General features: G+C 42.0%; 1 protein-coding gene across 5 annotated transcripts in view; it reads left to right on the top strand.

Annotated features, from left to right (window-relative positions):
• The first annotated feature begins 4128 nt into the window (after positions 1–4128).
• MAP3K3 (mitogen-activated protein kinase kinase kinase 3) overlaps positions 4129–22364 on the top strand; it is an 85957-nt gene continuing 67721 nt past the window's right edge. The window contains exons 1-3 of one of the 5 annotated variants that reach the window (XM_058284506.2): positions 4129–4447; positions 13506–13627; positions 15313–15405. In XM_058284506.2, coding sequence (XP_058140489.1) covers positions 4444–4447; positions 13506–13627; positions 15313–15405 — 219 coding nt within the window. In that variant the 5' untranslated portion in view covers positions 4129–4443. Of the gene's footprint in view, positions 4448–13505; positions 13628–15312; positions 15406–21555; positions 21576–22364 lie in introns of those variants that run through there. The other 4 variants (XM_058284505.2, XM_058284508.2, XM_058284507.2 and 1 more) reach the window with 4 other exon arrangements.

The raw sequence follows: 22364 nt of genomic DNA on the forward strand, positions 1-22364 counted from the left end.
ACGCGCAAGGAGTGCACCCCATAGGGAGAGCCGCCCAGCGCGAAGGAGGGAGCAGCCTGCTGAGGAATGGCGCTGCCCACACTTCCCGTGCCGCTGACGACAACAGAAGCGGACAAAGAAACAAGACATAGCAAAAAGACACAGAAAACAGACAACCGGGGGAGGGGAGGGGAATTAAATAAATAAATAATAAATAAATCTTAAAAAAAAAATGGTGAAGAAATTATGCATTTACAGTAATATTGAATGTGAATGGATTAAACTCCCCAGTCAAAAGATAGAGGCTGACAGAATGGTTAAAATAACACGAGCCATTCACATGCTGCTTACAAGAGACTCACCTTAGACCTAGGGATTCAAACTGGCTGAAAGTGAAAGGTTGGAAAAAGATACTCTATACAAAGAGTAACCAAAAAAAAGCAGGGGTAGCTATACTAATACCAGACAAAACAGACTTTAAATGCAAAAAAGTTATAAGAGATACAGAAGGCCATTATATATTAATAAAAGGGACAATTCACTAGGAAGATATAAGTCATAAATATCTGTACACCTAACCAGGGTGCCCCACAATACATGAGACAAACTCTGGGAAAACTGACAGGAGAAATAGACATCTCTACAATAATCACTGGAGACTTCAACACCCCACTTGCATCATTAGATAGAACAACTAGACAGAAGATCAACAAGGTAACAGAAAACTTGAGCAAAATGATAAATGAGTTAGACCTAACAGACATACAGAATGCTGCATCCAAACTCAGTGGGTTATACATCATTCTTCTCAAGTGCCCACGGGTCTTTCTCCAGGATAGATCACGTTAGGGCATGAGAAATAAATAAATAAATAAATGTTAGGGGAAAAAAAGAGATAAACTCAAAGATTTAACTGAACAACTAGAGAAACTAGAAAAAGAACAGCAAACAAATCCCAAAGCAAGAAGAAAGAAATAAATAATAAAGATTAGATCAGAAATAAATAAAATTGAGAAGAAAACAATAGAGAAAATTAACAAAACCAAAAGTTGGTTCTTTTTAAGAAGATCAATAAAATTGAAAAAACCCTAGCTAGACTAACAAAGAAAAAAAGAGAAAAGATGAAAATAAATACAATCAGAAATGAAGGGCGAGGGGGGAGTTACAATTGACCCCAGAGAAATAAAAAGGATCATAAGGGGATGAGAAACTGTATGCCAACAAACTAGACTACCTAGAAGAAATGGATAAATTTCTAGAAATGCACAAACAACTACACTGTTGTTACAAGAAATACAAGAACTTAACAAACCAATCACATTTAAAGAGACTGAATCAGTCCTCAAAAATCTACCAACAAAAACTGTCCAGGACCAGATGCCTTCACAGGTGAATTCTACCAAGCATTTTGTAAGAAATTAACACCACTCCTGTTCAAACTCTTCCAAAAATTGAAGAGGGAAAATTACCCAACACATTTTATTTTATTTTTTTAAGATTTTTTATTTATTTCTCTCCCCTTCTCTGCTGCCCCTCCCCGCCCCCCAGTTGTCTGCTCTCTGTGTCTATTCACTGTGTGTGCTTCTGTGTCCACTTGTGTCAGCGGCACCAGGAATCTGTTTCTCGTTTTGTTGCGTCATCTTGCTGCGTCAGCTCTCCCTGTGTGTGGCACCATTCCTGGGCAGGCTGCACTTTTTTCGCGCTGGGCAGCTCTCTTTATGGGGTACACTCCTTTCGCATGGGGCTCCCCTACGCGGGGGACACCACTGCGTGTGGGGGAACTCAACACAGGGGTCAGGAGGCCCTGGGTTTGAACCTTGGAACTCCCATGGGTAGGCGGATGCTCTATCCATTGGAACAAATCCGCTTCCCCCAACACATTTTATGAGCCAACATCATCCTAATACCAAAGCCTGATAAAGATACTACAAGAAAAGAAAATTGTAGACCAACCTCTCTAATGAACATAGATGCAAAGATTCTCAATAAAATACTCTCAAATTGAATTCAACAGCATAGCAACAGACATCATGACCAAGTGGGATTTATTCCTGGTTTGCAAGACTGGTTCAGCATAAGAAAATCAATCAACAGAATACACCACATTAACAAATTGAAGGAAAAAAGCCACGTGATCATTCCAATCAATGCAGAAAAGGCATTTGACAAAATCCAGCATCCTTTTTTGATGAAAACACTTCAAAAGATAGTAATAGAAGGAAAAGTTCTTAATATGATAAAGATGATAAAGAAAGAGGGAGAGTTCCAAGGTAATTTTTTTTTTTTTTAGTTTTATTTACACCCCTCCCACCACTGTTGTCTGTTCTCTATGTTCATTTGCTGTGTGTTCTTTGTCCGCTTGCCTTCTTCTCAGTGGCACTGGAATCTGTGTCTCTTTTTGTTGCATCATCTTGCTGCGTTAGCTTTCTGTGTGTGCTACGCCACTCCTGGGCAGGCTACATTTTTTTTGCGCTGAGCAGCTTTCCTTATGGGGCACACTACTTGCATGTGGGCCCCCCCTATGCAGGGGACACCTCTGTGTGGCATAGTACTCCTTGCGCGCATCAGCACTGCATGTGGGCCAGCTCATCACACAGGTCAGGAGGCCCTGGGTTTGAACCCTAGACCTCCTATGTGGTAGGTGAAGTTCTATGAGCTGAGCCAAATTCGCTTCCCACAAGGTAATTCTTAAGGGATGTGACCTTCAAGGCAAAGCAACCACTAAAGGTTCTTAACTGAAGGTTTAAAATGGCATCTGAGGAAGAGTATTCTGGCATCTTAGATTACACCTGAACAGGGACCAGAAGGGAGCCCAGTATTAATTGTGGTAGGCTTGAAGGCTAAAGATCTGAGTACATAACATGTTGAAAAATGGGGGATTGGGAAAATTAATTATGGTCAATTTCGTTTTTGAAATATGCAGCCAGTACAATTGTCTTGGAACAATATTTCGTGACATGGGAAAAACATTAGAATAGAATGAAAGCAGACTACAAAACAATATGAAACCATTTTTGTAAAATGTTACTTACCTAGGTTAGAAATAAATTTTTAAAAATTAAGATGCTCTCAGGTGGGATTTTGATTTTTTTATACTTTTTCTGCATTTTTTCCATTTTTCTACCAAGAAATTGGGTTGCCTTTATAACCACACACACAAAAGAAGAGATGTTTTCCGAAAGGACCTGTAACTTTGCCACTTACTGACAGAAGCCCTGGCACAGCAGAACTCAGATTTCCAGGGACCTGCATTCCAGTGCTACCCCAGCCTCTACCGCAGGAGGGACACAGACCGCAAGGTGTGGCCCGGGTGTTACAAGACCCAGAGAAAAGGGGAGGGTGGTCAGGTGTGAGGCCCGCCCCTGCCCCCGGGAAAGCGTGGCGTACGGACCGGAGGGCTAACCAGGGGAACTGGCGGCAGAGGTGGCAACACACTGGGAAGCGCTCAGAGCCAGAACCCTCCTCGCTTACTGCACGGCTCGTGTGGGCACGGTTCCCTGTGCAGGGCGCCGGTCTCCAGAATCGCCCGGACTGCAGAAGAGCGAGCCGTCGGAAGGCCGGAGGGGCCCCCAGCCGCCTTTCCCCATCCCCAGACCAAAGTAGCAGGCGGGAAACGCAACCAGCCCGCGCGCCCGCGGAGCCATGGGTGACTGACGCGAGGTGGGAGTGTGGGTGGAGCCGCAAGCCCGAGCTGTGATTCGAGCAACCACCACCGCCGGGAGAGAACGAGGAACAGAGAGTGAGAAAGAGAGGGCAGCGCGGAGGCGGGTGCTCATAGCCCTCCATGTGATTGGCTAGCAGCGGAGGGAATCGGAAGCTGTCTCGATGACTGACAGGCGGTAGACAGCCCATCGAAGCCGCCTTGGCTTTGCCTATTGGCATCCTGCGAGAGTAGGCGGGATTACCTCATCGTGTGGTGCAGATGATTAGCTGGTGGCTGAGAGTTAGGGTGTTGAGGGGAGAGCCCGAGGGGCGGGGGTTAGGGGGCGGGGAGAAGACTTTTTTCTCGTTATTGGGTGGTGAAGTGAGTGGGGGTGGTGCGAAAGGTCAGCGGCTCCCTGGGATTGGCGAGCGCTGGAGTGAGTGACAGACCGGGTAGCGAGCTGCGCGACCAGCGGTTTGTTTTTCGGAGCGTTCCTGAGGTGGAGAACGGTGGCCGAACGGAGCAACTGCAGGGCTGAGGGACTGGCGGGCGGGCGGGTCGAGCTGCGCCGCCGAGGCCGGGCTGGGCCGAGCCGCGGAGCGCCCGGGATGTAGCGGGCCACCCTGCCCATGCCACAGCGCCCGGCCGCAGGCGGAGCCGGAGCCGGAGCCTGGGGAGGTGGCGGGGGCCCTGAGCGCAGCCCGCGCCCCCCGCGCGGAGCCAGGCCCGCCACCGTCCCCGCCGCCCGGGCGCCCGGCATGCAGCTCCGGCTGCGGAGGTGACAGTCCTGGGCCCGAGCTGCCGCCGCCGCCATCGCCACCATGGGTGAGTGTCGCCACCGCCCCGGCCTGTGCCCGCGCTGCTCGCTTCGCCCCGCCCCGGCCCTGGCTGAGGGGAGGAGGACCCTGGGCCGCTGCCTGACAGGCATGGACAGCCCGCCGGACCCCAGCTCCGACCGCCGGCCGGCCGCCCGCCCCGCTCGCGGCCCCGCGGCCCGGGCGGGGGCTCTGGCTCCCCGAGCCCTCAGGGGCGGCCCCGGCTGCGGAGCCCCCTTGGCAGCCCTCCTTCCGGGCAGGGCGGCGGCGCTTCCCGAGGTAGCGGCGGTGGGGATCGAGGGCCGGTGCTCGGCGGGGCAGTCCGCTGCGGCCGCGAGCCCGCGGGAGGGGAAAGGGAGCGCAGTGTGGGGCCCGGGCTGGAGGCTGGTGCAGGCCCAGCTGCTGCTGTGTCTTTTCCTTGATTTGCTTTTTTTTCCTGCCTGTGTCATTTCCTTCCCTTTGCTCACACAGGCCGGCCTGTGCGAGTTCCAGGGGCTTGCTCTCCAGCCCTGTGCGCGCCCCAGCGCCGGGGGGAGGGCGTGCGGGAGATAGGCTGGGAGGTGGTTAAAGGGCGAATCGCTGTTATCAACAGCGCAGTTGGGAAATGCTTGCTGCACGCAGGTTTTGGGAGGTTCGGAATTGGTCGGGTGCTGCCAGTTGTAATTCACATTCTACTTTTTGAAAAATCCAGTTGGGGTGTTTTACGTCCATTATTTTTATCTTGCGGTATCCCTGAAATTTTCTAACTTTTGAAAGAGAAACGTTCGCTGCACATAAAGAATCTCCATGAAATCATTTCCTTTTTATCAGTATTTGGAAATTCAGCTGCGAAGATGTAACCTCAGAAAAGCTTTTCATGTCTTCCACACGCAGCATTTGAACCAAATTGTATTTCATATCCTTTTTAGTAATTTAACAAGTGGCTATAAGGCTAGATTCAGAAGCAAATAATGTTTTTAATGTACCTCGCTTCTCTTGTTGGGACAGCTTTGCGATACTGTTTTCCGCAGTCACAGCTTTTGCAAAAGATTTGGAATTGCCCTAAATAAAGAAATATGCTTCAGTGAAAGGATTCTGTGCAAAAGCATTTATTGCTTCTGTGAAATGCTCCATCTAAAGGGAATATGAGTGTTTGCTTTGCCTATACCAAGGTCATGTCATTTTTGTAGGAGGTTAAGTCATATTGGTCAGATAATCTTTTGTGGACCATCTCTACACTTCGGCTTTGAATGAAATGCCATGTTCTATTTCATGCTATCCCCTCTTACAATATGGGAAGGCTTTGTTGGTTTGCTGGGCTTACAGTTTCCTTCCCATGCTTTACTTTGAAAGTGCTTGTTCTTCTGGGGAGTCTCCTGTGACAGTAGACATGCAAGGAAACCGTAAGGCCTAGTATATAAATAAATAATTCAACAGATGTTTACTGAATATTTATTGGATACTTACTGTAAATGGGCACAGAATTCTTCTTGTCCTCCCCAAGGCGCAAACGTTTGCCTTGTGTTATGGAATTTGGTGCTTGACCTACATCTTTGAATTGATTTTTGAACCAATATTGTGATAGTCTTTTTCATAGTCTTTCCTCTTGATACTGTGGGGATAGCCAAGAGTCCCAAAGGCAGGTGCATAATACTTGAAGTGTGCAGATCTCTTACTCCCCGCTTTCTTAAATGCCAAACCAGGACGTGTTGGCTGCCTTTCATTGTCTAACATGAAAATTGATGTGATCCTATTTTCACATTTCAGGATATTTTCAAAAAGTATATTTTAAGTATGTTGAGAATATGGATAGACTGTGATGGGGGAGGGGAGGAACCATCTAGGTAGGTCCAGAGGCCCAATGAAAAAGGACTTGCATGAAGTAACAGAGAGTGAAAGGGAAATTAACTTGCCTGGTAGCTGCAGTATAGTAGGCACTCTTATTTTAAGAACCACTGCCCAGGCTTTTTTCAGCACTTCCCCCCATACCATTACTCTCTTTCTTTTTTGTAGATATCCTTGACACAGAATTAGAGAGCTAATATTGAATTCTTCTAGACACCTGGTTCTTTTTAATGTGCTTTTTTAGGACTCAGCAAGAATATATGTAAACACACACTTTCCCTCTCTCTTGTTTCCATTTTGGTGATATAAATGTTGATAATTCATATTCCCAGGTTACTTAGGTTGCTCTAGGTGTTATATCTGAATATTGCTTTTGTTAGTACTATAGTTCTGAATAAACTCAAGGGGATTGATCAGAAAGAAACATAGATTTCTTAATATTTTAGTTACCCTTTTTAAACTCTTGCCCAGTGAGGAAAGGACTAAAACTAATTTTGAGTCCCTACCCTGCAGGTTCTTTGGTTAATAGTCATATTTTCCTGAGAACTCAAGCCTGTTTGACAACTTGGGTTGGTAATAAAAACAGGTCAGATTTTATATTGGCTGTTAGGCCCAGTAGTAACTATACTCATCTCTGTAAATAATGTGAAATATTTGCTTTTTGCCTTAGATACTGTGTGGTTATTAAAAAAAAAAAGGGGGATTGATTGTTTTTCTTGGTCATACTAGAATTCTCTCCCAGTTTTAGTTAATTATAGTGGCAAATACTGTTCATTACAACTAATGTTGTAATTTACTAAATGATAACTAATGTTGTCATTTACTAATGTTTATTTGGACTTTTATATATGTGCAATCTGAAATTTAGTGGGAACTATTACTAAAAAATATGTAATACTTTGGAAGTATTATAGCAAACTAACTTTAGTAGACTGAGTACTTGATTAAGGATGGTCTCGTTCTGGTTTGATACCTAGGTTTCAAGTAAAAATCACTGACTTTCAGACCTTGCATCTCTATGGCTCCAAGGCTGTTGAGAACCCCAATTAGACCAGTCTCTCTTCAGTTTGGCTAGAATCTGACCCACTTCTGACCAGCCATATAGACTGAATAGTTAGTTAATTATTTTGATTGAAACGTAGATCACAGTTTATAAGACAGAATGGCTGTATCATCACCAGATTGCTGATATTTTTTAAAATGATAATTGGATTTTAAAACTGAATTTTAGGCATTTGTGGAAAGTAAAAATATGTCCAACTGAGCATTACTCAGGGGAATACAGTGGATATATGAAGCACTTTTCCTTGTCCTGTCTATATAAGCTATTTATTTTTTGTCCATTTATCAAGTGCCTTCTATGTGCCAGGCACAGTGTTTGCCCAATACTTGCATGATCCTGGACTCGAGATATTACAGTTGGGTAAGATGAACTAGAAATATGTAAACAAATGCAATGAGATCTTGTAGATACTTTGTCAGAAGTGTGTAAAGGGACACAGGAGGGAGAGATTGATTCTGTAGTTTTGGTGTTGACATATATAATCCTATAGTCTTCAGACATTTTGATAAGTTTTGTTAAACTTTAAAATAAAACACAGTGGTGATATATATTGATTTTAATGAGGAAGTAATGGCTTACATTGCAGTATGTACTTAAAAAATTTTTTTGAACCATCAATTAATATTGAATGCCTATTTGTGTCCTAGAAACGGAAACTGAAAAATAAATGCCACAATTTGACTTCAGGATCTAGAAAAATTTTGACCATGTCCTTGAAGGAGAAAAATTTCTTGTGAATTTATGATTGGACCTTATTGTCAGGTTTTACTTTCTATAAAATGATGTTTGCCCAGGTATGGACATGGTAGAGGCAGTGGAAGTATGTGAAATGTTGTGAAGGGAAAGATATTATAATCAGACTCAAGGACACTGAAGCACAGATACCCTGGGGGAGCAGTGTGATCAAATGAACTGGCAGGGCTGAGTAGAGCACTAGCAAGATGAAGAAATAATACCATGAGTTAAGTGAAAACAAAGATTAGAATATTACTTGGGGGATATGTTTATATGGAAAAAAGTATGTCTGGCATAAGTAATCACACATCATGCAGGACAGTAATGTTCATTGGAGAACATTAAGCTTCTGGGAACTTTTCTGGGTTTTTAATAAGGGAATTCCTAAAGGGAAGTACCTTAAGACCCTGCTTTTAGATAGAAAAAACTCTGTCTGGAAGAGTTGACTTCCTGCTGGGGTTAAAGAAAGGAGGAGCACATTGCCTGGCAGCCCCATACCACGTACGTCAGGGTATGAGAAGAAAAACTACATGGTGCTGGATATTTATGGATAGCTGTCCACTTAGAACTGCTTAAGAGCTTCCACTTTTAAGCCTGGACTCTAATCCTTGTTTCATAGACCCTTCTTTTCCTTTTCTATATATACTCCTTGCCATTCTAGATTCTTAACCTTGTAATCCCCAGAATAAACTTCTTCCTCTTTGTGCTTCTTCCTGGTAGCTTTTAAATGTGTCAGACCACCCCCATCCTCAGGAAATCTTTTCAAGGTTGTAGCACACTATCTCTTTATATGTGAACTCAACATGTTCACATATAAAGTTCACAAATAAATTGTTTTCTGCTACTTCCAATTTTTTCCAAATTCTTGATTTCCTTTAAAATTTTTTTTCTGCCTTTACCCCTCTATTCAACCTGCCTGGCGTAGGCCTGCTGTTGCCTTCTTTGGTCTTGGCGGCTATGGTGTCTCTCTATTATTTTACCAATCCTCTTAAAAGCTCCTTTGCCAGCTTCCCTTCTTTCCACTGGTAATAGATTAGTATTACTTACTAAGAATCCCTCCCTAACTCTCTTTTCTTCCCCTCTTCCTGCCCCTTACTAACTTACTCTTTGTATCCTTTCTCCTCCACCAGTTCTTTGTTTAAACTCTCCTGTATACCTGGAATGGCTTGCTATTTTTGAAAGAATCTTTATTCTTAATGTGTATTGTAAGATCATCTATACAACCTCTTTCTACTCGCACTTTTAAAAAGTATATTTTTGTACATTTGTGTTTATGTGTTCTGGTGTATATATTGTCTAATTAAATACACTTGTTTATATGCCTCATATTTGTGTCCTTTTATCCCTAGGGTTTGAACAACTTGAAATATCTTTTAAAGTGTTCTACTATATAATACATGATAGGTATTCAGTAAATTATTATTGCTAGTGATTAATAAACCCCAGGAATAAAATTAAGTATTAGAATAGATTAAGTGGCCTCTAGTCTTTTTCCATTGACCTTTTTCTACTGGTGATAATCATAGCCAGTATTTTTTAACATTACTAGCTGTTAGTTTTTTTGTTTTTAAATCTTTTAACTCTCATAGCAATATAATAAAAACAACAACAACAAGAAAACCCTCATAGCAGGTCTTTGAAATGATGCTCAATATCCCTGTTTTACTAAGGATGAAATTGAGGCTTAGGGAACATAAGTGATTTGCTCAAGGTCTCCTTAAACTCAGGTCCTTCTGCTTCCAAAATCCATATTCCTAACTACTGCACTCTAAGAAAGCTGTTTGTTTTAAAAGGTTTTGCTTGTTCCTCCTCCTCCTCTTGATTTACTTCCTGTCTTTTATCCATGTCCTCAGTTTAAGTACCAGTTTAAGAACATGCCTTCCTCTAGCAGTATGTTCGACTTTGGCACAGAATCACACTCGGCATCCCACTTAATTTATGCCAGTTGTTCCTGATTTCAGGAGATAGTGCCAAACCATTGCTCTAGTGTGTTCTCAACAGTGAAACTACCAAACAAGTTTATCTATTAAGTAATGCCAGGAATGTTAATTTCCTAGAAACAGAATTTATCAACCTGATAAACCAACTCTTATAACATCATCATCATCTACAGATTTAGAAATGACTTCTCCAGTCATATTTGTTCATTTAATTTGAAAAGTGGTTTTGTGTTTGTGTGTGTATTCACATCTATTCTGGTTCATTATCTGAGTTAAGACAACTGAAATCTTCAATTCTAAGTGTGGTTATATTGATACTGAAAACACCATGCATCCTCCTTTTAGGAATATTGCTGGATGCGCCTCAGAAAACACCTAGTCATAATTGATTATAATATAAAAAATCAATTATAATAATCAACTCATTGATTTCAGTTTACTATTATAGTTGACCCACTTAATTTAAAATATATTTAATAATATATACAAATTTAATATTTAAGCCTGTATATGTATATTATATATATATAATCCAATTTACTACATAAGCCATCTTCCTGGCTTTCTTGTTATGCTTTGATTTCTAAACTTTGTTTTAGAGGTTAAAAAAAACAAAACAAAAACAGAAAGCCCTGCAAGTTCCCTTTCTTTAAGGAGCCTCTAGAGAAATTGCTAGAAAATATAAAATTGATGAAATTTCTGCATTTTAATTTTGGCAGCTGTCTTTCTATAGGCACCCATTTCCTTCTTATTCACTATCCCCTTTATCCCATGCTTTCAGTAGGAGAGTAGGTTACTCTCCTATATACTCTTGTGTATATTTTGAAGTAGAATTATTTAGGAAGGTATTCTGTTTGTGTTTTTACTGCAAGTTTTAAGTTTAATTTCACTTTTCTAAATAGACTAAAACCTCTTCATAGGCACCCTTCCCCTTCCTTTCCCAACCTTCAGAGGGCGCATAGGGCACCTTAAGCACATGTTGTCTAAGAAGGGGGGAGAGGCAAATAGCATGGGAGAAAAGAATGGAGCACATTTTCTTCCTCTACTTCATCTGCTCTTCTTTCCTCGGAGTATTGAATGTTTCAAGGGACAATGATAAAGACAGATGATAGGCACTCATTTGTGTAGAATCTTTTGCACTTGCTTATTTTAAGGTATGCCCCAAGTGACTCACCTGTCCCCACAGCAAAGTATAACAACTCATCCTTCATGCTCCCTTCCAGATCAATAGATTTATTTATTTTCAACCCACAGATACTATTTGAATAGATAAGGATTTCTCAAAGGACCTTGGAGCAATCTGTAAAACGTGGAATTAGACTGGTTTGGGTTCTGGGTTTTGGCTGGTTGTCCTCAATGCATGAGAACTTTAGTACTGTATGCTGTTTCAAGGAAAAGAAAAAAAAAAGATTAAAAGTTATGCCAGTAAAGCAGAGGCTATATAAGTAGGTCAGTTAGGGAAGAAAAACAATAGAACTGCCTTTTGACTTTCCTCTGGGAAGCAGTGGGCCTATAAACTTTTAAAGGATTGGGGGCAGGGCATTCAAAGGTTAGGCTTCTAAAGCAACTTCTCTCCAAAGCAGCTACCTTGTTTGGTAAAAGGGTCTTGTTTGGTACCTTTTAAAATGTGCTCTTCTACATATGATGTATTTGTTGTTGTTGTTTTTAGGGTCCATGAATAAAGTTTTATTGGAACATAGCCTTGCCGCTTCATTTACATATTGTCCAGATTGCTTCCCTGCTGAGTAGTCACCGTGGTGACCATATGACCTGCAAATCCAAAAATGTTTACTATCTGGCCATTTGAAGAAAAAGTTTGCTAATTCCAGCTGTAGAATATTCAAAGCTACACAGGATTTTTTTGTTTGTTTGTTTGTTTAGGAGGTACCAGGGATTGAACCTGGGATCTTGTATATGGAAAGCAGGCACTTAACCACTGAGCTATAGCCACTCCCCTACATATGATTTTTTTAATGCTCCCCCACCATGGTTCTCTTATCTCTCTGCTCGTTGTTTCATTTGCTGTGTCTGCTCATCTTCTCCAGGAGGCACGGGAACCGAATCTGGGACCTCCAGTGGCCTGAGCCACATCCACTCTGGAGTCTGCTAGCTTGTGGCATTTAGTTTGTTGCCACGGGTTGTGGTGTCTGCTTTTCTTCTTTTTTTTTTTTTTTTTTTTTAAGATTTATTTATTTATTTAATTTCCCCCCCCTCCCCTGGTTGTCTGTTCTTAGTGTCTATTTGCTGTGTCTTGTTTCTTTGTCTGCTTCTGTTGTCGTCAGCGGTATGGGAAGTGTGGGCCGCGCCATTCCTAGGCAGGCTGCTCTTTCTTTTCACGCTGGGCGGCTTTCCTCACGGGCGCACTCCTTGCGCGTGGGGCTCCCCCACGCGGGGGACACCCTTGCGTGGCACGGCACTCCTTGCGCGCATCAGCACTGCGCATGGCCAGCTCCACACGGGTCAAGGAGGCCCGGGGTTTGAACCGCGGACCTCCCATATGGTAGACGGACGCCCTAACCACTGGGCCAAAGTCCGTTTCCCTGCTTTTCTTCTTTAGGAGGCACTGGAACCCAGACCTGGGACCTCCCACATTGTCGGCTGGTGCCCAACTGGTTGAATCATATCTGCTTCCCTACACATGATTTTTTTTAAGAAGATTGATTGATTGATTGATTGATTTTGTTCCCTGCCCTGCTGTTTTTGCTGTCTATATCCATTTGCTGTGCAATCTTCTGTGTTTATTTCTCTTTTTTGGTCTTCTTATTTTTTCTCCTCTAGGATTCACCGGGATTTGATCCTGGGGACCTCTGATGTGGAGAGAGGTTTCCTGTTAGCTGTGCCACCTCAGTTCTTGGTCTCTGCTATGCTTCACCTTGACTCTACCCTTCGTCTCTCTTTTGTTGCATCATCATCTTGCTGTGTGACTCACTTGTGTGGGCACTGGCTCACCACGCAGGCACTGGCTTGCCACACAGGCACACTTTCTTTTCTTTTTTTTTCGCCAGAAGGCCCCAGGGATCGAACCTGGGTTCTCCCATATAGTAAGTGGAAGCCCTATCACTTGAGCAATAAGCATGATGTTTTAAGAATAGGTTTGGTACTAGCTCTCTGTCCCCTAATCTACTCTCCATGAACTCATCTTTTCATTTAGTATCTTGCTATGCTGTATTGTTTTCTTCACTCCAACTTTTCATTTGTTTTTCCTGGTTAAATTTCTCCGACACTTGATATATTGCTGTTTGAGCACTTCCCTCCCCCTCAATGAATTGGTAAGTATCACTGCCAGAAATTTGATTGTAAAGCTGTTAAGAATCCATTAAAATTCAATTGGTATAGTCTGGCCTCAGTTATTTACTTTTCAGAGGCATTAAATATATGTGATTTGAGTTGTAGACTCTGTCATCTTACTGGGGCAGAACCCTTGAGTATTAGTTATATAATTTGTGAAAGTGCTTTTCCTGGTCTGTGTTTAAGTATCTTAGCCCTTGTGCTCTCTTTTGTTGCAGATGAACAGGAGGCATTGGACTCAATTATGAAAGATCTGGTGGCTCTCCAGATGAGCCGACGTCCCCGGCTGCCTGGATATGAAACCATGAAGAACAAGGACATGGGTCACCCAAATAGGCAGGTGTGTGTGACCCTGGCAGATCTTTAGATATGTTGGGGAAGGGTTTTCAAATGGGAAACATTTGAGAAGCCAAGGGTACTCTTATACCAGGCTTGGATGCTGTTGGCCCTTTCCTTTCATAGTCTGTTAAATGGTAAGTGATGTATACCATGGTCTGGAATCCCAAAGACTTGTGCATCTGACCCCTGTAGCATTTCATCTCTGAAGAATAAGAATTAGAATAATTCATTCTTCATTATGGAGTTAGTATTCTTATAATTCTTTTTCCCCTTTATTAATTACTTGGCAACTATTTTATCCAGATTCACGATTCCTAACTCAGAAAGTTTTTAGCTTCCTTACCATATATACTCAGGAAAAAATCATTAATTTTGGTATTAGCCTACATGAAATAGAGTTCGGAAGGGAAATTTATTTATTAAAATTTCACAAAATATATTCTAAAAGGCAACAAGGACAGATTTTATTGTTACTATTATTTAAAGTTGTTTCCCCTTATTAACTCAGGTAATTGAGAGTGCCTGTTTTATTGACAGTTGTCTGCTTTAGGAAAACAGTTCCTATATTTGGTAACATTTAAACTTTCGAGGAAACGGGTGTAGCTCACTGGTCGAGCACCTGCTTCCCACGTATGAGGTCCCAGGTTCAATCTCTAGTATCTCCTAAAAAAACTTTTCGTCCTCTTGAAAATCTTTTCACCTCCAGTGTCATTTGCTTGCAATGGGGAATGAGTGAGTGGGTATCCATTTCTATAATAGATGGTCATGTTGGACATGTCTGTTGAAAATTTGTCTATGACGTTTTTTCTCTCTTATGATTCTCTTTGTCAGCTAACCTCCTCTGTCCTTATTTGCATCTTGTTCACCACTTCTTCAGAAGTACCCTTGGTTCCTGGAGAAAGTATTGGGCCTATACTAGAACTTTTTTCTCTCTGGGATGGCTACATATAGTCTTCTAGAGTATTTCCTGCCTTTAGGAATATTAGGAACACGAAGTCCTTTTGTTTCATTTTATAACCAAAGGATTAGTTTAGAAAGCTACTTTTATTTTTGTGATTACCTTATATAACTGGGAAAACCACAGATTAGGGTCATTCTTGTATTATTGTCATATATTATTCTAATTGTGTGGGTTCTCCCTTGCTGTAATTCATTTGTATTCAAAGCTGGTTTTGGAAAGAGTGTTTTACCAGAAATGAGTCCCCTCCCCCAGGCTTGAGCCTAATGACCTCACTTTCCTTCCTGTCTTCCTATGTAGAGTATGCTTGCTAATACTGCTCCAGTCAGCTGACCTTTCTCCAGACCGGACTATTAGTGTGGATATCAGTTAGTGGGTGAAAAGGGGAAGCTCTTTTGAGTTGGAAGGCCCAGAGAAACCAGATTGGGAAGAGGAGGGATAGAGTGATCCCTGATAGTTCCTTGAAGAGGGAGAACCTTTTAAGAATTCTGCTTAGATCCTAAAAGCTCTTATAAGAGAAGTCCTGATTTTTTACTGTGCCTGCTGCTGTGTTATTTGAATGAGGTGAGTAGTTGTGAAACCACTGCGAAAAGGATTGATTACTGGTTAGGAAATCATTCTGACAAGAAATATTGGCCTGTAGATCTACAATTTACTTGAATATCATCAAACTTTTTCTGTTATATGGAGGGTACAAATTATTAACCTCACTTTTTTTGTTTTTAAAGAAAAAATACAACAGCAGCAGCTCAGCCCTTCTGAACAGCCCCACAGTAACAACAAGCTCATGTGCAGGGGCCAGTGAGAAAAAGGAATTTTTGGTAAGGAACCAAATTACCCCTTAAAGCTGAAATGCGCTTTTAAATCTGATGCTAGTGCCGGAAGAATGTTGAATTCATTTCCTTGACAGGTCATTTAGTTTAGTAGGGAGTATTCATGAACTATGTTCTGTGCCTCTAGTCTCCATTTTATACAAAAATGTAATTCATAAGCAACCTCTCTCAGTGCTATCCAGTAAACTTTCTGTGATGATGGAAAGGTTCCATATTTGTGCTGTCCAGTACAGTATCCACTAGCCATGTCTGGCTACTGGCAACCAAAAGGAACTGAATTTTAGATTTAATTTTAATTTATTTATATTTAAATAGCCACATGTGGCTAGTAGCTCTTATATTGGACAGTACAATTTTTATACTAAATATGAGGGACTCTTGATTTGCTGGGCAAGAAATTAAGTATTTGCTTGGAAGTGTTTCGAGGTTCATTGGTATATTCATTCCTTCCACACAGGTAATGAGTTTCTAGGCGTTGTGATAAGTAGAGTTATCAGTGGGAATGCTATCTAAGATTCTATCCAGAGGGACAGGAGATCTGTGGGGAATGTAAACCTGTGGAACCTAGCATGCTGTTTAAAAATTGAAATTAATAGTTTTATGCTAATAGGTAAAGGGGAAATGAAAATGTCCAGGGTTACTTTTCCCAGTAATGAAATCAAGGTTGTAGAATGGTTTTTCCTGGAAAGTATAGTAGCTATGCAGCTTCTGATCAGGAGAGGTATCCTTCAACAAAATCCTGAAAGCAGAGAGGAAGCAAGTCTCTGTGAATGCATTTCTAGGAAGGATGGGGTGAGATGAAGTGAGAGGTGTGTGTGTGTGGGGGGGGGATGTTTACAGTTTAGTTTAATGGAGTCCAGAGATGTTAATAATCCATTAAGAAAGGACTTTATAATTTAGAATGAGTTCACATTTTTTATTGTTGTTATTTTGGTTAGTTTAGACCTGGGATAGGACTAAACAGTGTTCTCCATTACCAGTTCTGCCAGAAAGTCCATGCTTAGGGGGAGGGAGAGATGAAAGATCTAAACATAAGTTAAATGGCTGAGAGAGGCCAAATTGGGCTAAGAAATGTTAAATTGGGCTAAAGATTCCATTTAGAGTCTCAGTTGAAAGTAACCAAGTATTTTGGCCACCAGGAAAGGTTGTTTATTCAGGGGTAAAATGGTACTGGCAGAGGCAAACAGCCCTTCAGCATGAGAATGGGAGTGCTGGATACAAGGCCTAATTGAAATTGGCACAACTTATGCGGCTCAAGCTTGGCACAGCAAGGAAAGCCAGAGGAGCCATAGGTTCATTGATGGAATTGTTTGGGGACTGAGGCCTGGAAGAAATTGAAACCCTAATTTAATATCTCTGCTTGGCAGGACTCTAGACATACTTTTCCCTAAATAAACAAGCTAACTTAGAGAATGTTTTTGAGAACAAATACTTATACTCTGAGCAGCTATGGAAGCACGAGCCATGAGGTGCTCAGTCATGAACTATTTACTAAGAGGCTCTGTGTTCTTTGTATTCTCCCTCTTGTACATTAGGCCCCTGGAAGCCTAAAGCATGATGGTTAGAGCTGGCTGAATATTCTTAAATGTGTACCCTAGGGCGGCGGACTTGGCCCAGTGGTTAGGGCATCTGTCTGCCACATGGGAGGTCCGTGGTTCAAACCCCGGGCCTCCTTGACCCGTGTGGAGCTGGCCCATGCGCAGTGCTGATGCGCGCAAGGAGGGCCATGCCATGCAGGGGTGTCCCCCGCATAGGGGAGCCCCACGCTCAAGGAGTGCTCTCCGTAAGGAGAGCCACCCAGCGCGAAAGAAAGCGCAGCCTGCCCAGGAATGGCGGCACACACACGGAGAGCTGACACAACAAGATGACGCAACAAAAAGAAACACAGATTCCTGTGCTGCTGACAACAACAGAAGTGGACAAAGAAGACGCAGCAAATAGACACAGAGAACAGACAACCGGGGTGGGGGGAAGGGGAGAGATAAATAAATAAATAAATCTTAAAAAAAAAAAGGTGCATCCTAGGTATGGCTGGGGCCTGTGGATGGCTTTGCAGGCCCTGATGTGCAACATTTCTTTAGCAGTCATCAACTCACAGTGCTTTATCATTGGGTGCTAATTCTCTGTGGAGTTGACAGCTTAGTGTAGTAAAAAGAGTATTAGCCTAGGAATGAGGAGTCGTGGAATTGCTAATAATCCATTAATGTAGAATTTTACAGTTTACAGAGTACTTTCACTTTTATTTCACTTTTAGTAACAACAATTATAAGCATGTATATAATACTTTAAGGTTCACAGAGCTCTTTCACAAAGGTACTGAGTAGAGCCAGGAAGCAAACCCAGATCTTCTGACTCTGATTTTACCATGTATAAGTTATATAACCTTGCTGAATCTCAGTTTTTCCACCTGAAATATAGATGTAATAATACCCACTGTATCGACCTCTTAAGGTTGTTTTGAGATCAAAGATAGAATGTAAAATATTTTGTATGTTATGAAACAGATACACCAATGTAAAACAGTAGTAAGAGCATCACTTATAACCAGAACAGTGCACAGTGTCATGGAACTGAAGGAATTAAGGTTTTTCTACCTTTACTGGATTGCCATTACTGATTGTCTGATGGCCCTTTTTTTTTAAATAAAGATTTATTTAATTTATTTATTTCTCCCCTGACCCAGTTGTTTATACTCACTATCTGCTCTCTCTGTCTGTTCATTTTGTGCTTGTCTTCCTTTTTTTTTTAAGATTTATTTATTTTTCTCCCCTTCCCCCCCCCATTGTCTGCTCTCTGTGTCCATTTGCTGTGTGTTCTACATCCGCTTGCATTATCAGGCGGCACTGGAAATCTGTGTCTCTTTTTGTTGCGTCATTTTGCTGCATCAGTTCTCCATGTGTGTGGTGCCACTCCTGGGCAGGCTGTGCTTTTTTCATGCAGGGCGGCTCTCCTTGCGGGGTGCACTCCTTGCATGTGGGGCGCCCCCAAGTAGGGGTGGCACAGCACTCTTTGTGCATGGCAGCACTGCACATGGGCCGGCTTGCCACTCAGGTCAGGAGGCCCTGGGGATTGAACCCTGGACCCTCCATATGGTAGGCGGATGTTCTGTCAGTTGAGCCACGTCTGCTTCCCTGTCTTCTTTTTTTAGGAGGCACCAGGAACTGAACCCAGACCTCCCATGTGGGAGGGAGGTACCCAATCGCTTGAGCCACCTCCACTCCCTGTTGTTGGATCTCTCATTGTGTTTCCTCGTCATGTCTCTTTGTTGCATCAGCTTGCCGCATCAGCCAGTCACATCAGCTTATCTTTAGGAGGCACTGGGAACCAAGCCCCGGACCTCCCATGTGGTAGACAGGCACCCATCTGCTTGAGCCACATCCAGTTCCCTGATGGTCCTTTGCAAACCTCTGAACCTAATCTAATTTCTGAAAAGTCCAGAAGAGGAGAATATGTAAACCTTATTTCCACAGGTTTTTATTTCCTTTGAGTCTTACCAAAATGGTAGGTATAGTCTTGAACAGAGCTGAGGGTCTGGGTCTAACCTTCCAGATGTTCACTGGTGGGTGTTGGACTGGGAAAGTTGCTTTCTCGATAGCAGGCACAAGCAGAACAGGGCCATTGGCTATCAGTTTTAGAGGAAGAATATACTAGGAGATGTTCCTGCAGCAGAGACAGTGATTGAGCAGACTGCCTTTTGCTTTTACTATGATAGATGGTCCTTCTCTTTCAAGGATTGTTGATAAGGGAGACTGGCTAGTTTGAAAATATAACATCGAATGCAACACAGATGCCTGGCATTATATTTTGTGAAAATCTTTCTTTATAATTATCTCTTCCAGTGATCTCTTAGGACTTTTCTGAGTTACACTTGCATAATTTTTTTTTCTTGCCCTTTTCTTTTCTTCTCATTTATCTACTTTCTTTGGCAAAGTAAGGACCTCAGTGCCGAAGATATGGGGAACCATCAAAGGACTGTAGCTAGTACAGGATAGAGGAAACAATACAGAATCATGGAGAGGGTAAGAGGATGATGGCTGACAGACTTTTGCCAGTTCAAATTAACTCACAAACCATTGTTTAATATACACTGTTTGATTTTTCTAGATTCTTGAAAACCCTCTTGGGTTATATGTTCAACTGTTGAATTCAGACTTTGAGAAGATCATTTCTGTTTCAGTTTGGTGTCATCTTTGGTTATGCCTGTTCCCCTGCTAAGTTCCCAAATCCGTAGCCTGCGTTGCCATTCTCCCTGTGTGGCTCTCACTATTCCACTCACCAAATTGGCTGTGGTAGTCAGGGGGTCTTGAACCTACCTAGAACTGAATCTTTGTACTGGAACTTTTTTTTCAGCAGCTGTGGCACTTCTCAGTTCAGCTTGACATGTGCCTATAGTCAAGCTTCTTAGACATGCAAAAGAAATACTAGTCATGTTTCTTGCATACTGGGAAATGAGAAATACATACATGAGAAAAAGAAACTAAGTTGGGATGTGACTGTACCTAACTAAATGAAAAAGATAATAAGTGCTATGGGAGGTCAGGAGTGAAAGGTGAGCTTGGGCCAAAAGAATTATGGAGTAATTTCTGGAGGAGGTGGCGCTTCAACTAGGCTGTGAAGGATGTGTAAAAGTTTAGTTAGGTGGAAAGGAGGAAGGGCAGCACTCCAGGTGGGGACACAGAATGATTAAAGACCTAGGAGAAGGAATGAATATGGTATATTTCAGGAAATAGGGTGGATATAGATCTGGCTAGATCTTGATCCTGTTGGAAACAAGCAGTGTCAGATGGTTAGGTAAACTGAATGAACCTAAATTACAGGGAGCTTTGAATGATAGCTGAGGATTTAGACTTTATCCATAGGTCATGGGCATCACCGATTACCTTTTGAACAAGGAAGGGGCATGATGAAAGAATTGATTAATATGATTGGAACTGTAGCGAGACATAAAACAGGGTTCGAAGTGGGGGTGGGAGGAGTCAAGAGGTACAGAGATTGCTTTAGTAATCCAGGAGTGAGGAGAAAGGGACTCAGTGACGGTGATGACGGGGAAAATGAGGAGCAGAGTCACATACTACAGACCTTTAAAGGGATAATTGGAACTTGCTGCCTGACTCTGAGCGGGGAAAGGAAGGAAAGAATTAAGAAGAGCTCAGACGTTTGAGTGTGTGTATCCAAGAAAGCAGTATTAGACATAGTGACACTGGGAGGGGAGACTAATTTAGGAGGGTAGTTGATGCAGACATGGATAGGTTGAATTTGAATGAAAAAACAGTATGTGTGAGAGAGAATGTGTGCATACATTTGTGTGTGTGTGGTTTTTGTCAGTCTACAATTCCTTATCTGCATTTTTGAAATCCAGAGTACAAAGTTTATTTTAGTAAATTTGTGCAGATTCATTTGGCAATAAAACCTGGCTCAGCTGACAGTGCTATTTATAGACCTTATTTATTCCACTTACTGTGATTATTCATACTTTTCACTTCAAAAATTAGAATAGCTAGCATAATTAGCTTGTGCTATATTAAAAAATAAACTCCAAAATCTCAGTGACTTAACACAATAAAAGTATTTCTCACTAGTTTTTCATATCTAATGCAGGTAAGGGAAGGGCTGTGCTCCTCACAGTCCCTTAGGGACCTGGATTGAGGGAGGCTGCATTCTATAATCTGGCACATGTGGCCGTCAAAGAAGAGAGTGTCAAACTTATTTGTTTCCAGCTCTTGGTCAGAACTAGTCACAGGGCCCCAAACTGCAAGAGAGATTAGGAAATACAAGGAAGAACATGGAATACCAGTGAGCACTTTGCCTTCACTGCCCAGACACACCTCCTCAGGGGCCATTACATGCTTTGGAGAACATATACTGTACTACCTACCTCTCTAAATCCAAAAGGTTTTGCATTCTGAAACACTTTTAGCCCCCAAACATTTGGCTAAAAGATAATGGACCTATATTATCATTTATTGAGTACTTATATGTTAAGTACTGTTCTAATGTCTTCACCTAAATTATATCACTTAATTTCCTCAGTAACTCCATGAGATAGATATTACTATTATTCTCACTTTACAGATGAGGAAACTGAGTCACAAAGAGGTCAAATAACATGTTCAAGATCACACAAGCTAGGACGTTATAGAACCAGGATTTGAAAGCAGGTTGGTTGATTCTAGAGTTGTATTCTTAACTATATATCTGCCTAAAATATGTGGCAAATAGAAGTTTTGATTAGGGCTGCATGTAGGGATTTGGGAATATTCTATATAGAGGTTGACAAATTAAGTTTGTTCCCAGTATGGAGAAGATGTGAGGAAAAGGGGAGAAATTCAGAGGCCAGAGTCCAAACATGAAGAAATGGTCACAGGTAGGGGGAAGGGTGGGAGAGGGCATGAAGAAGAGGAACCAGCAAAGAAGCAGAAGTGGTTAGAGTGGTATCATGGTCCCTGGACTGATAGGGAGTCACAGAAGTTAGGGGAAGGAAGTAGATGTAGCTAAAATGGTTGAGCACCTACTTCCCACATGAGAGGTCTAGGTTCGATCCCTGGTACCTCCTAAAAACAAACAAACGAAAAAACCAACTCTTATTAGGGAGCAGGTGTAGCTCAGTGGTTGAGCTCCTGCTTCCCATTACAAAATCCTAGGTTCATTCCCCCTAAGGAAAAAGAAGTTAGGGGAAGAGAGAACTTGGAAATGCCTCAGAGAGGTCGAGGAGAACAGTTGTCAAAAGGAACAGACAAGTTATCTTTACCTGAACTTCCCTTATCCATTGTTTATTTTGGTCACGCTGACAGGGGAAACTCATATTTCTTTTTAAAAATTTTTTTTAAATTAGAGAAGTTGTAGGTTTACAGAAAAATCATAAAAACTATAGTGTTCCTATATACCCCCTATGGTTGACACTTTGATTAGTGTGTTATCTTTGTTAGAATTGATGAAAGAATATGAAA

The sequence above is a fragment of the Dasypus novemcinctus genome, chromosome 21, assembly GCF_030445035.2.
Source record: "Dasypus novemcinctus isolate mDasNov1 chromosome 21, mDasNov1.1.hap2, whole genome shotgun sequence".
Taxonomy (NCBI): Eukaryota; Metazoa; Chordata; class Mammalia; order Cingulata; family Dasypodidae; genus Dasypus; species Dasypus novemcinctus.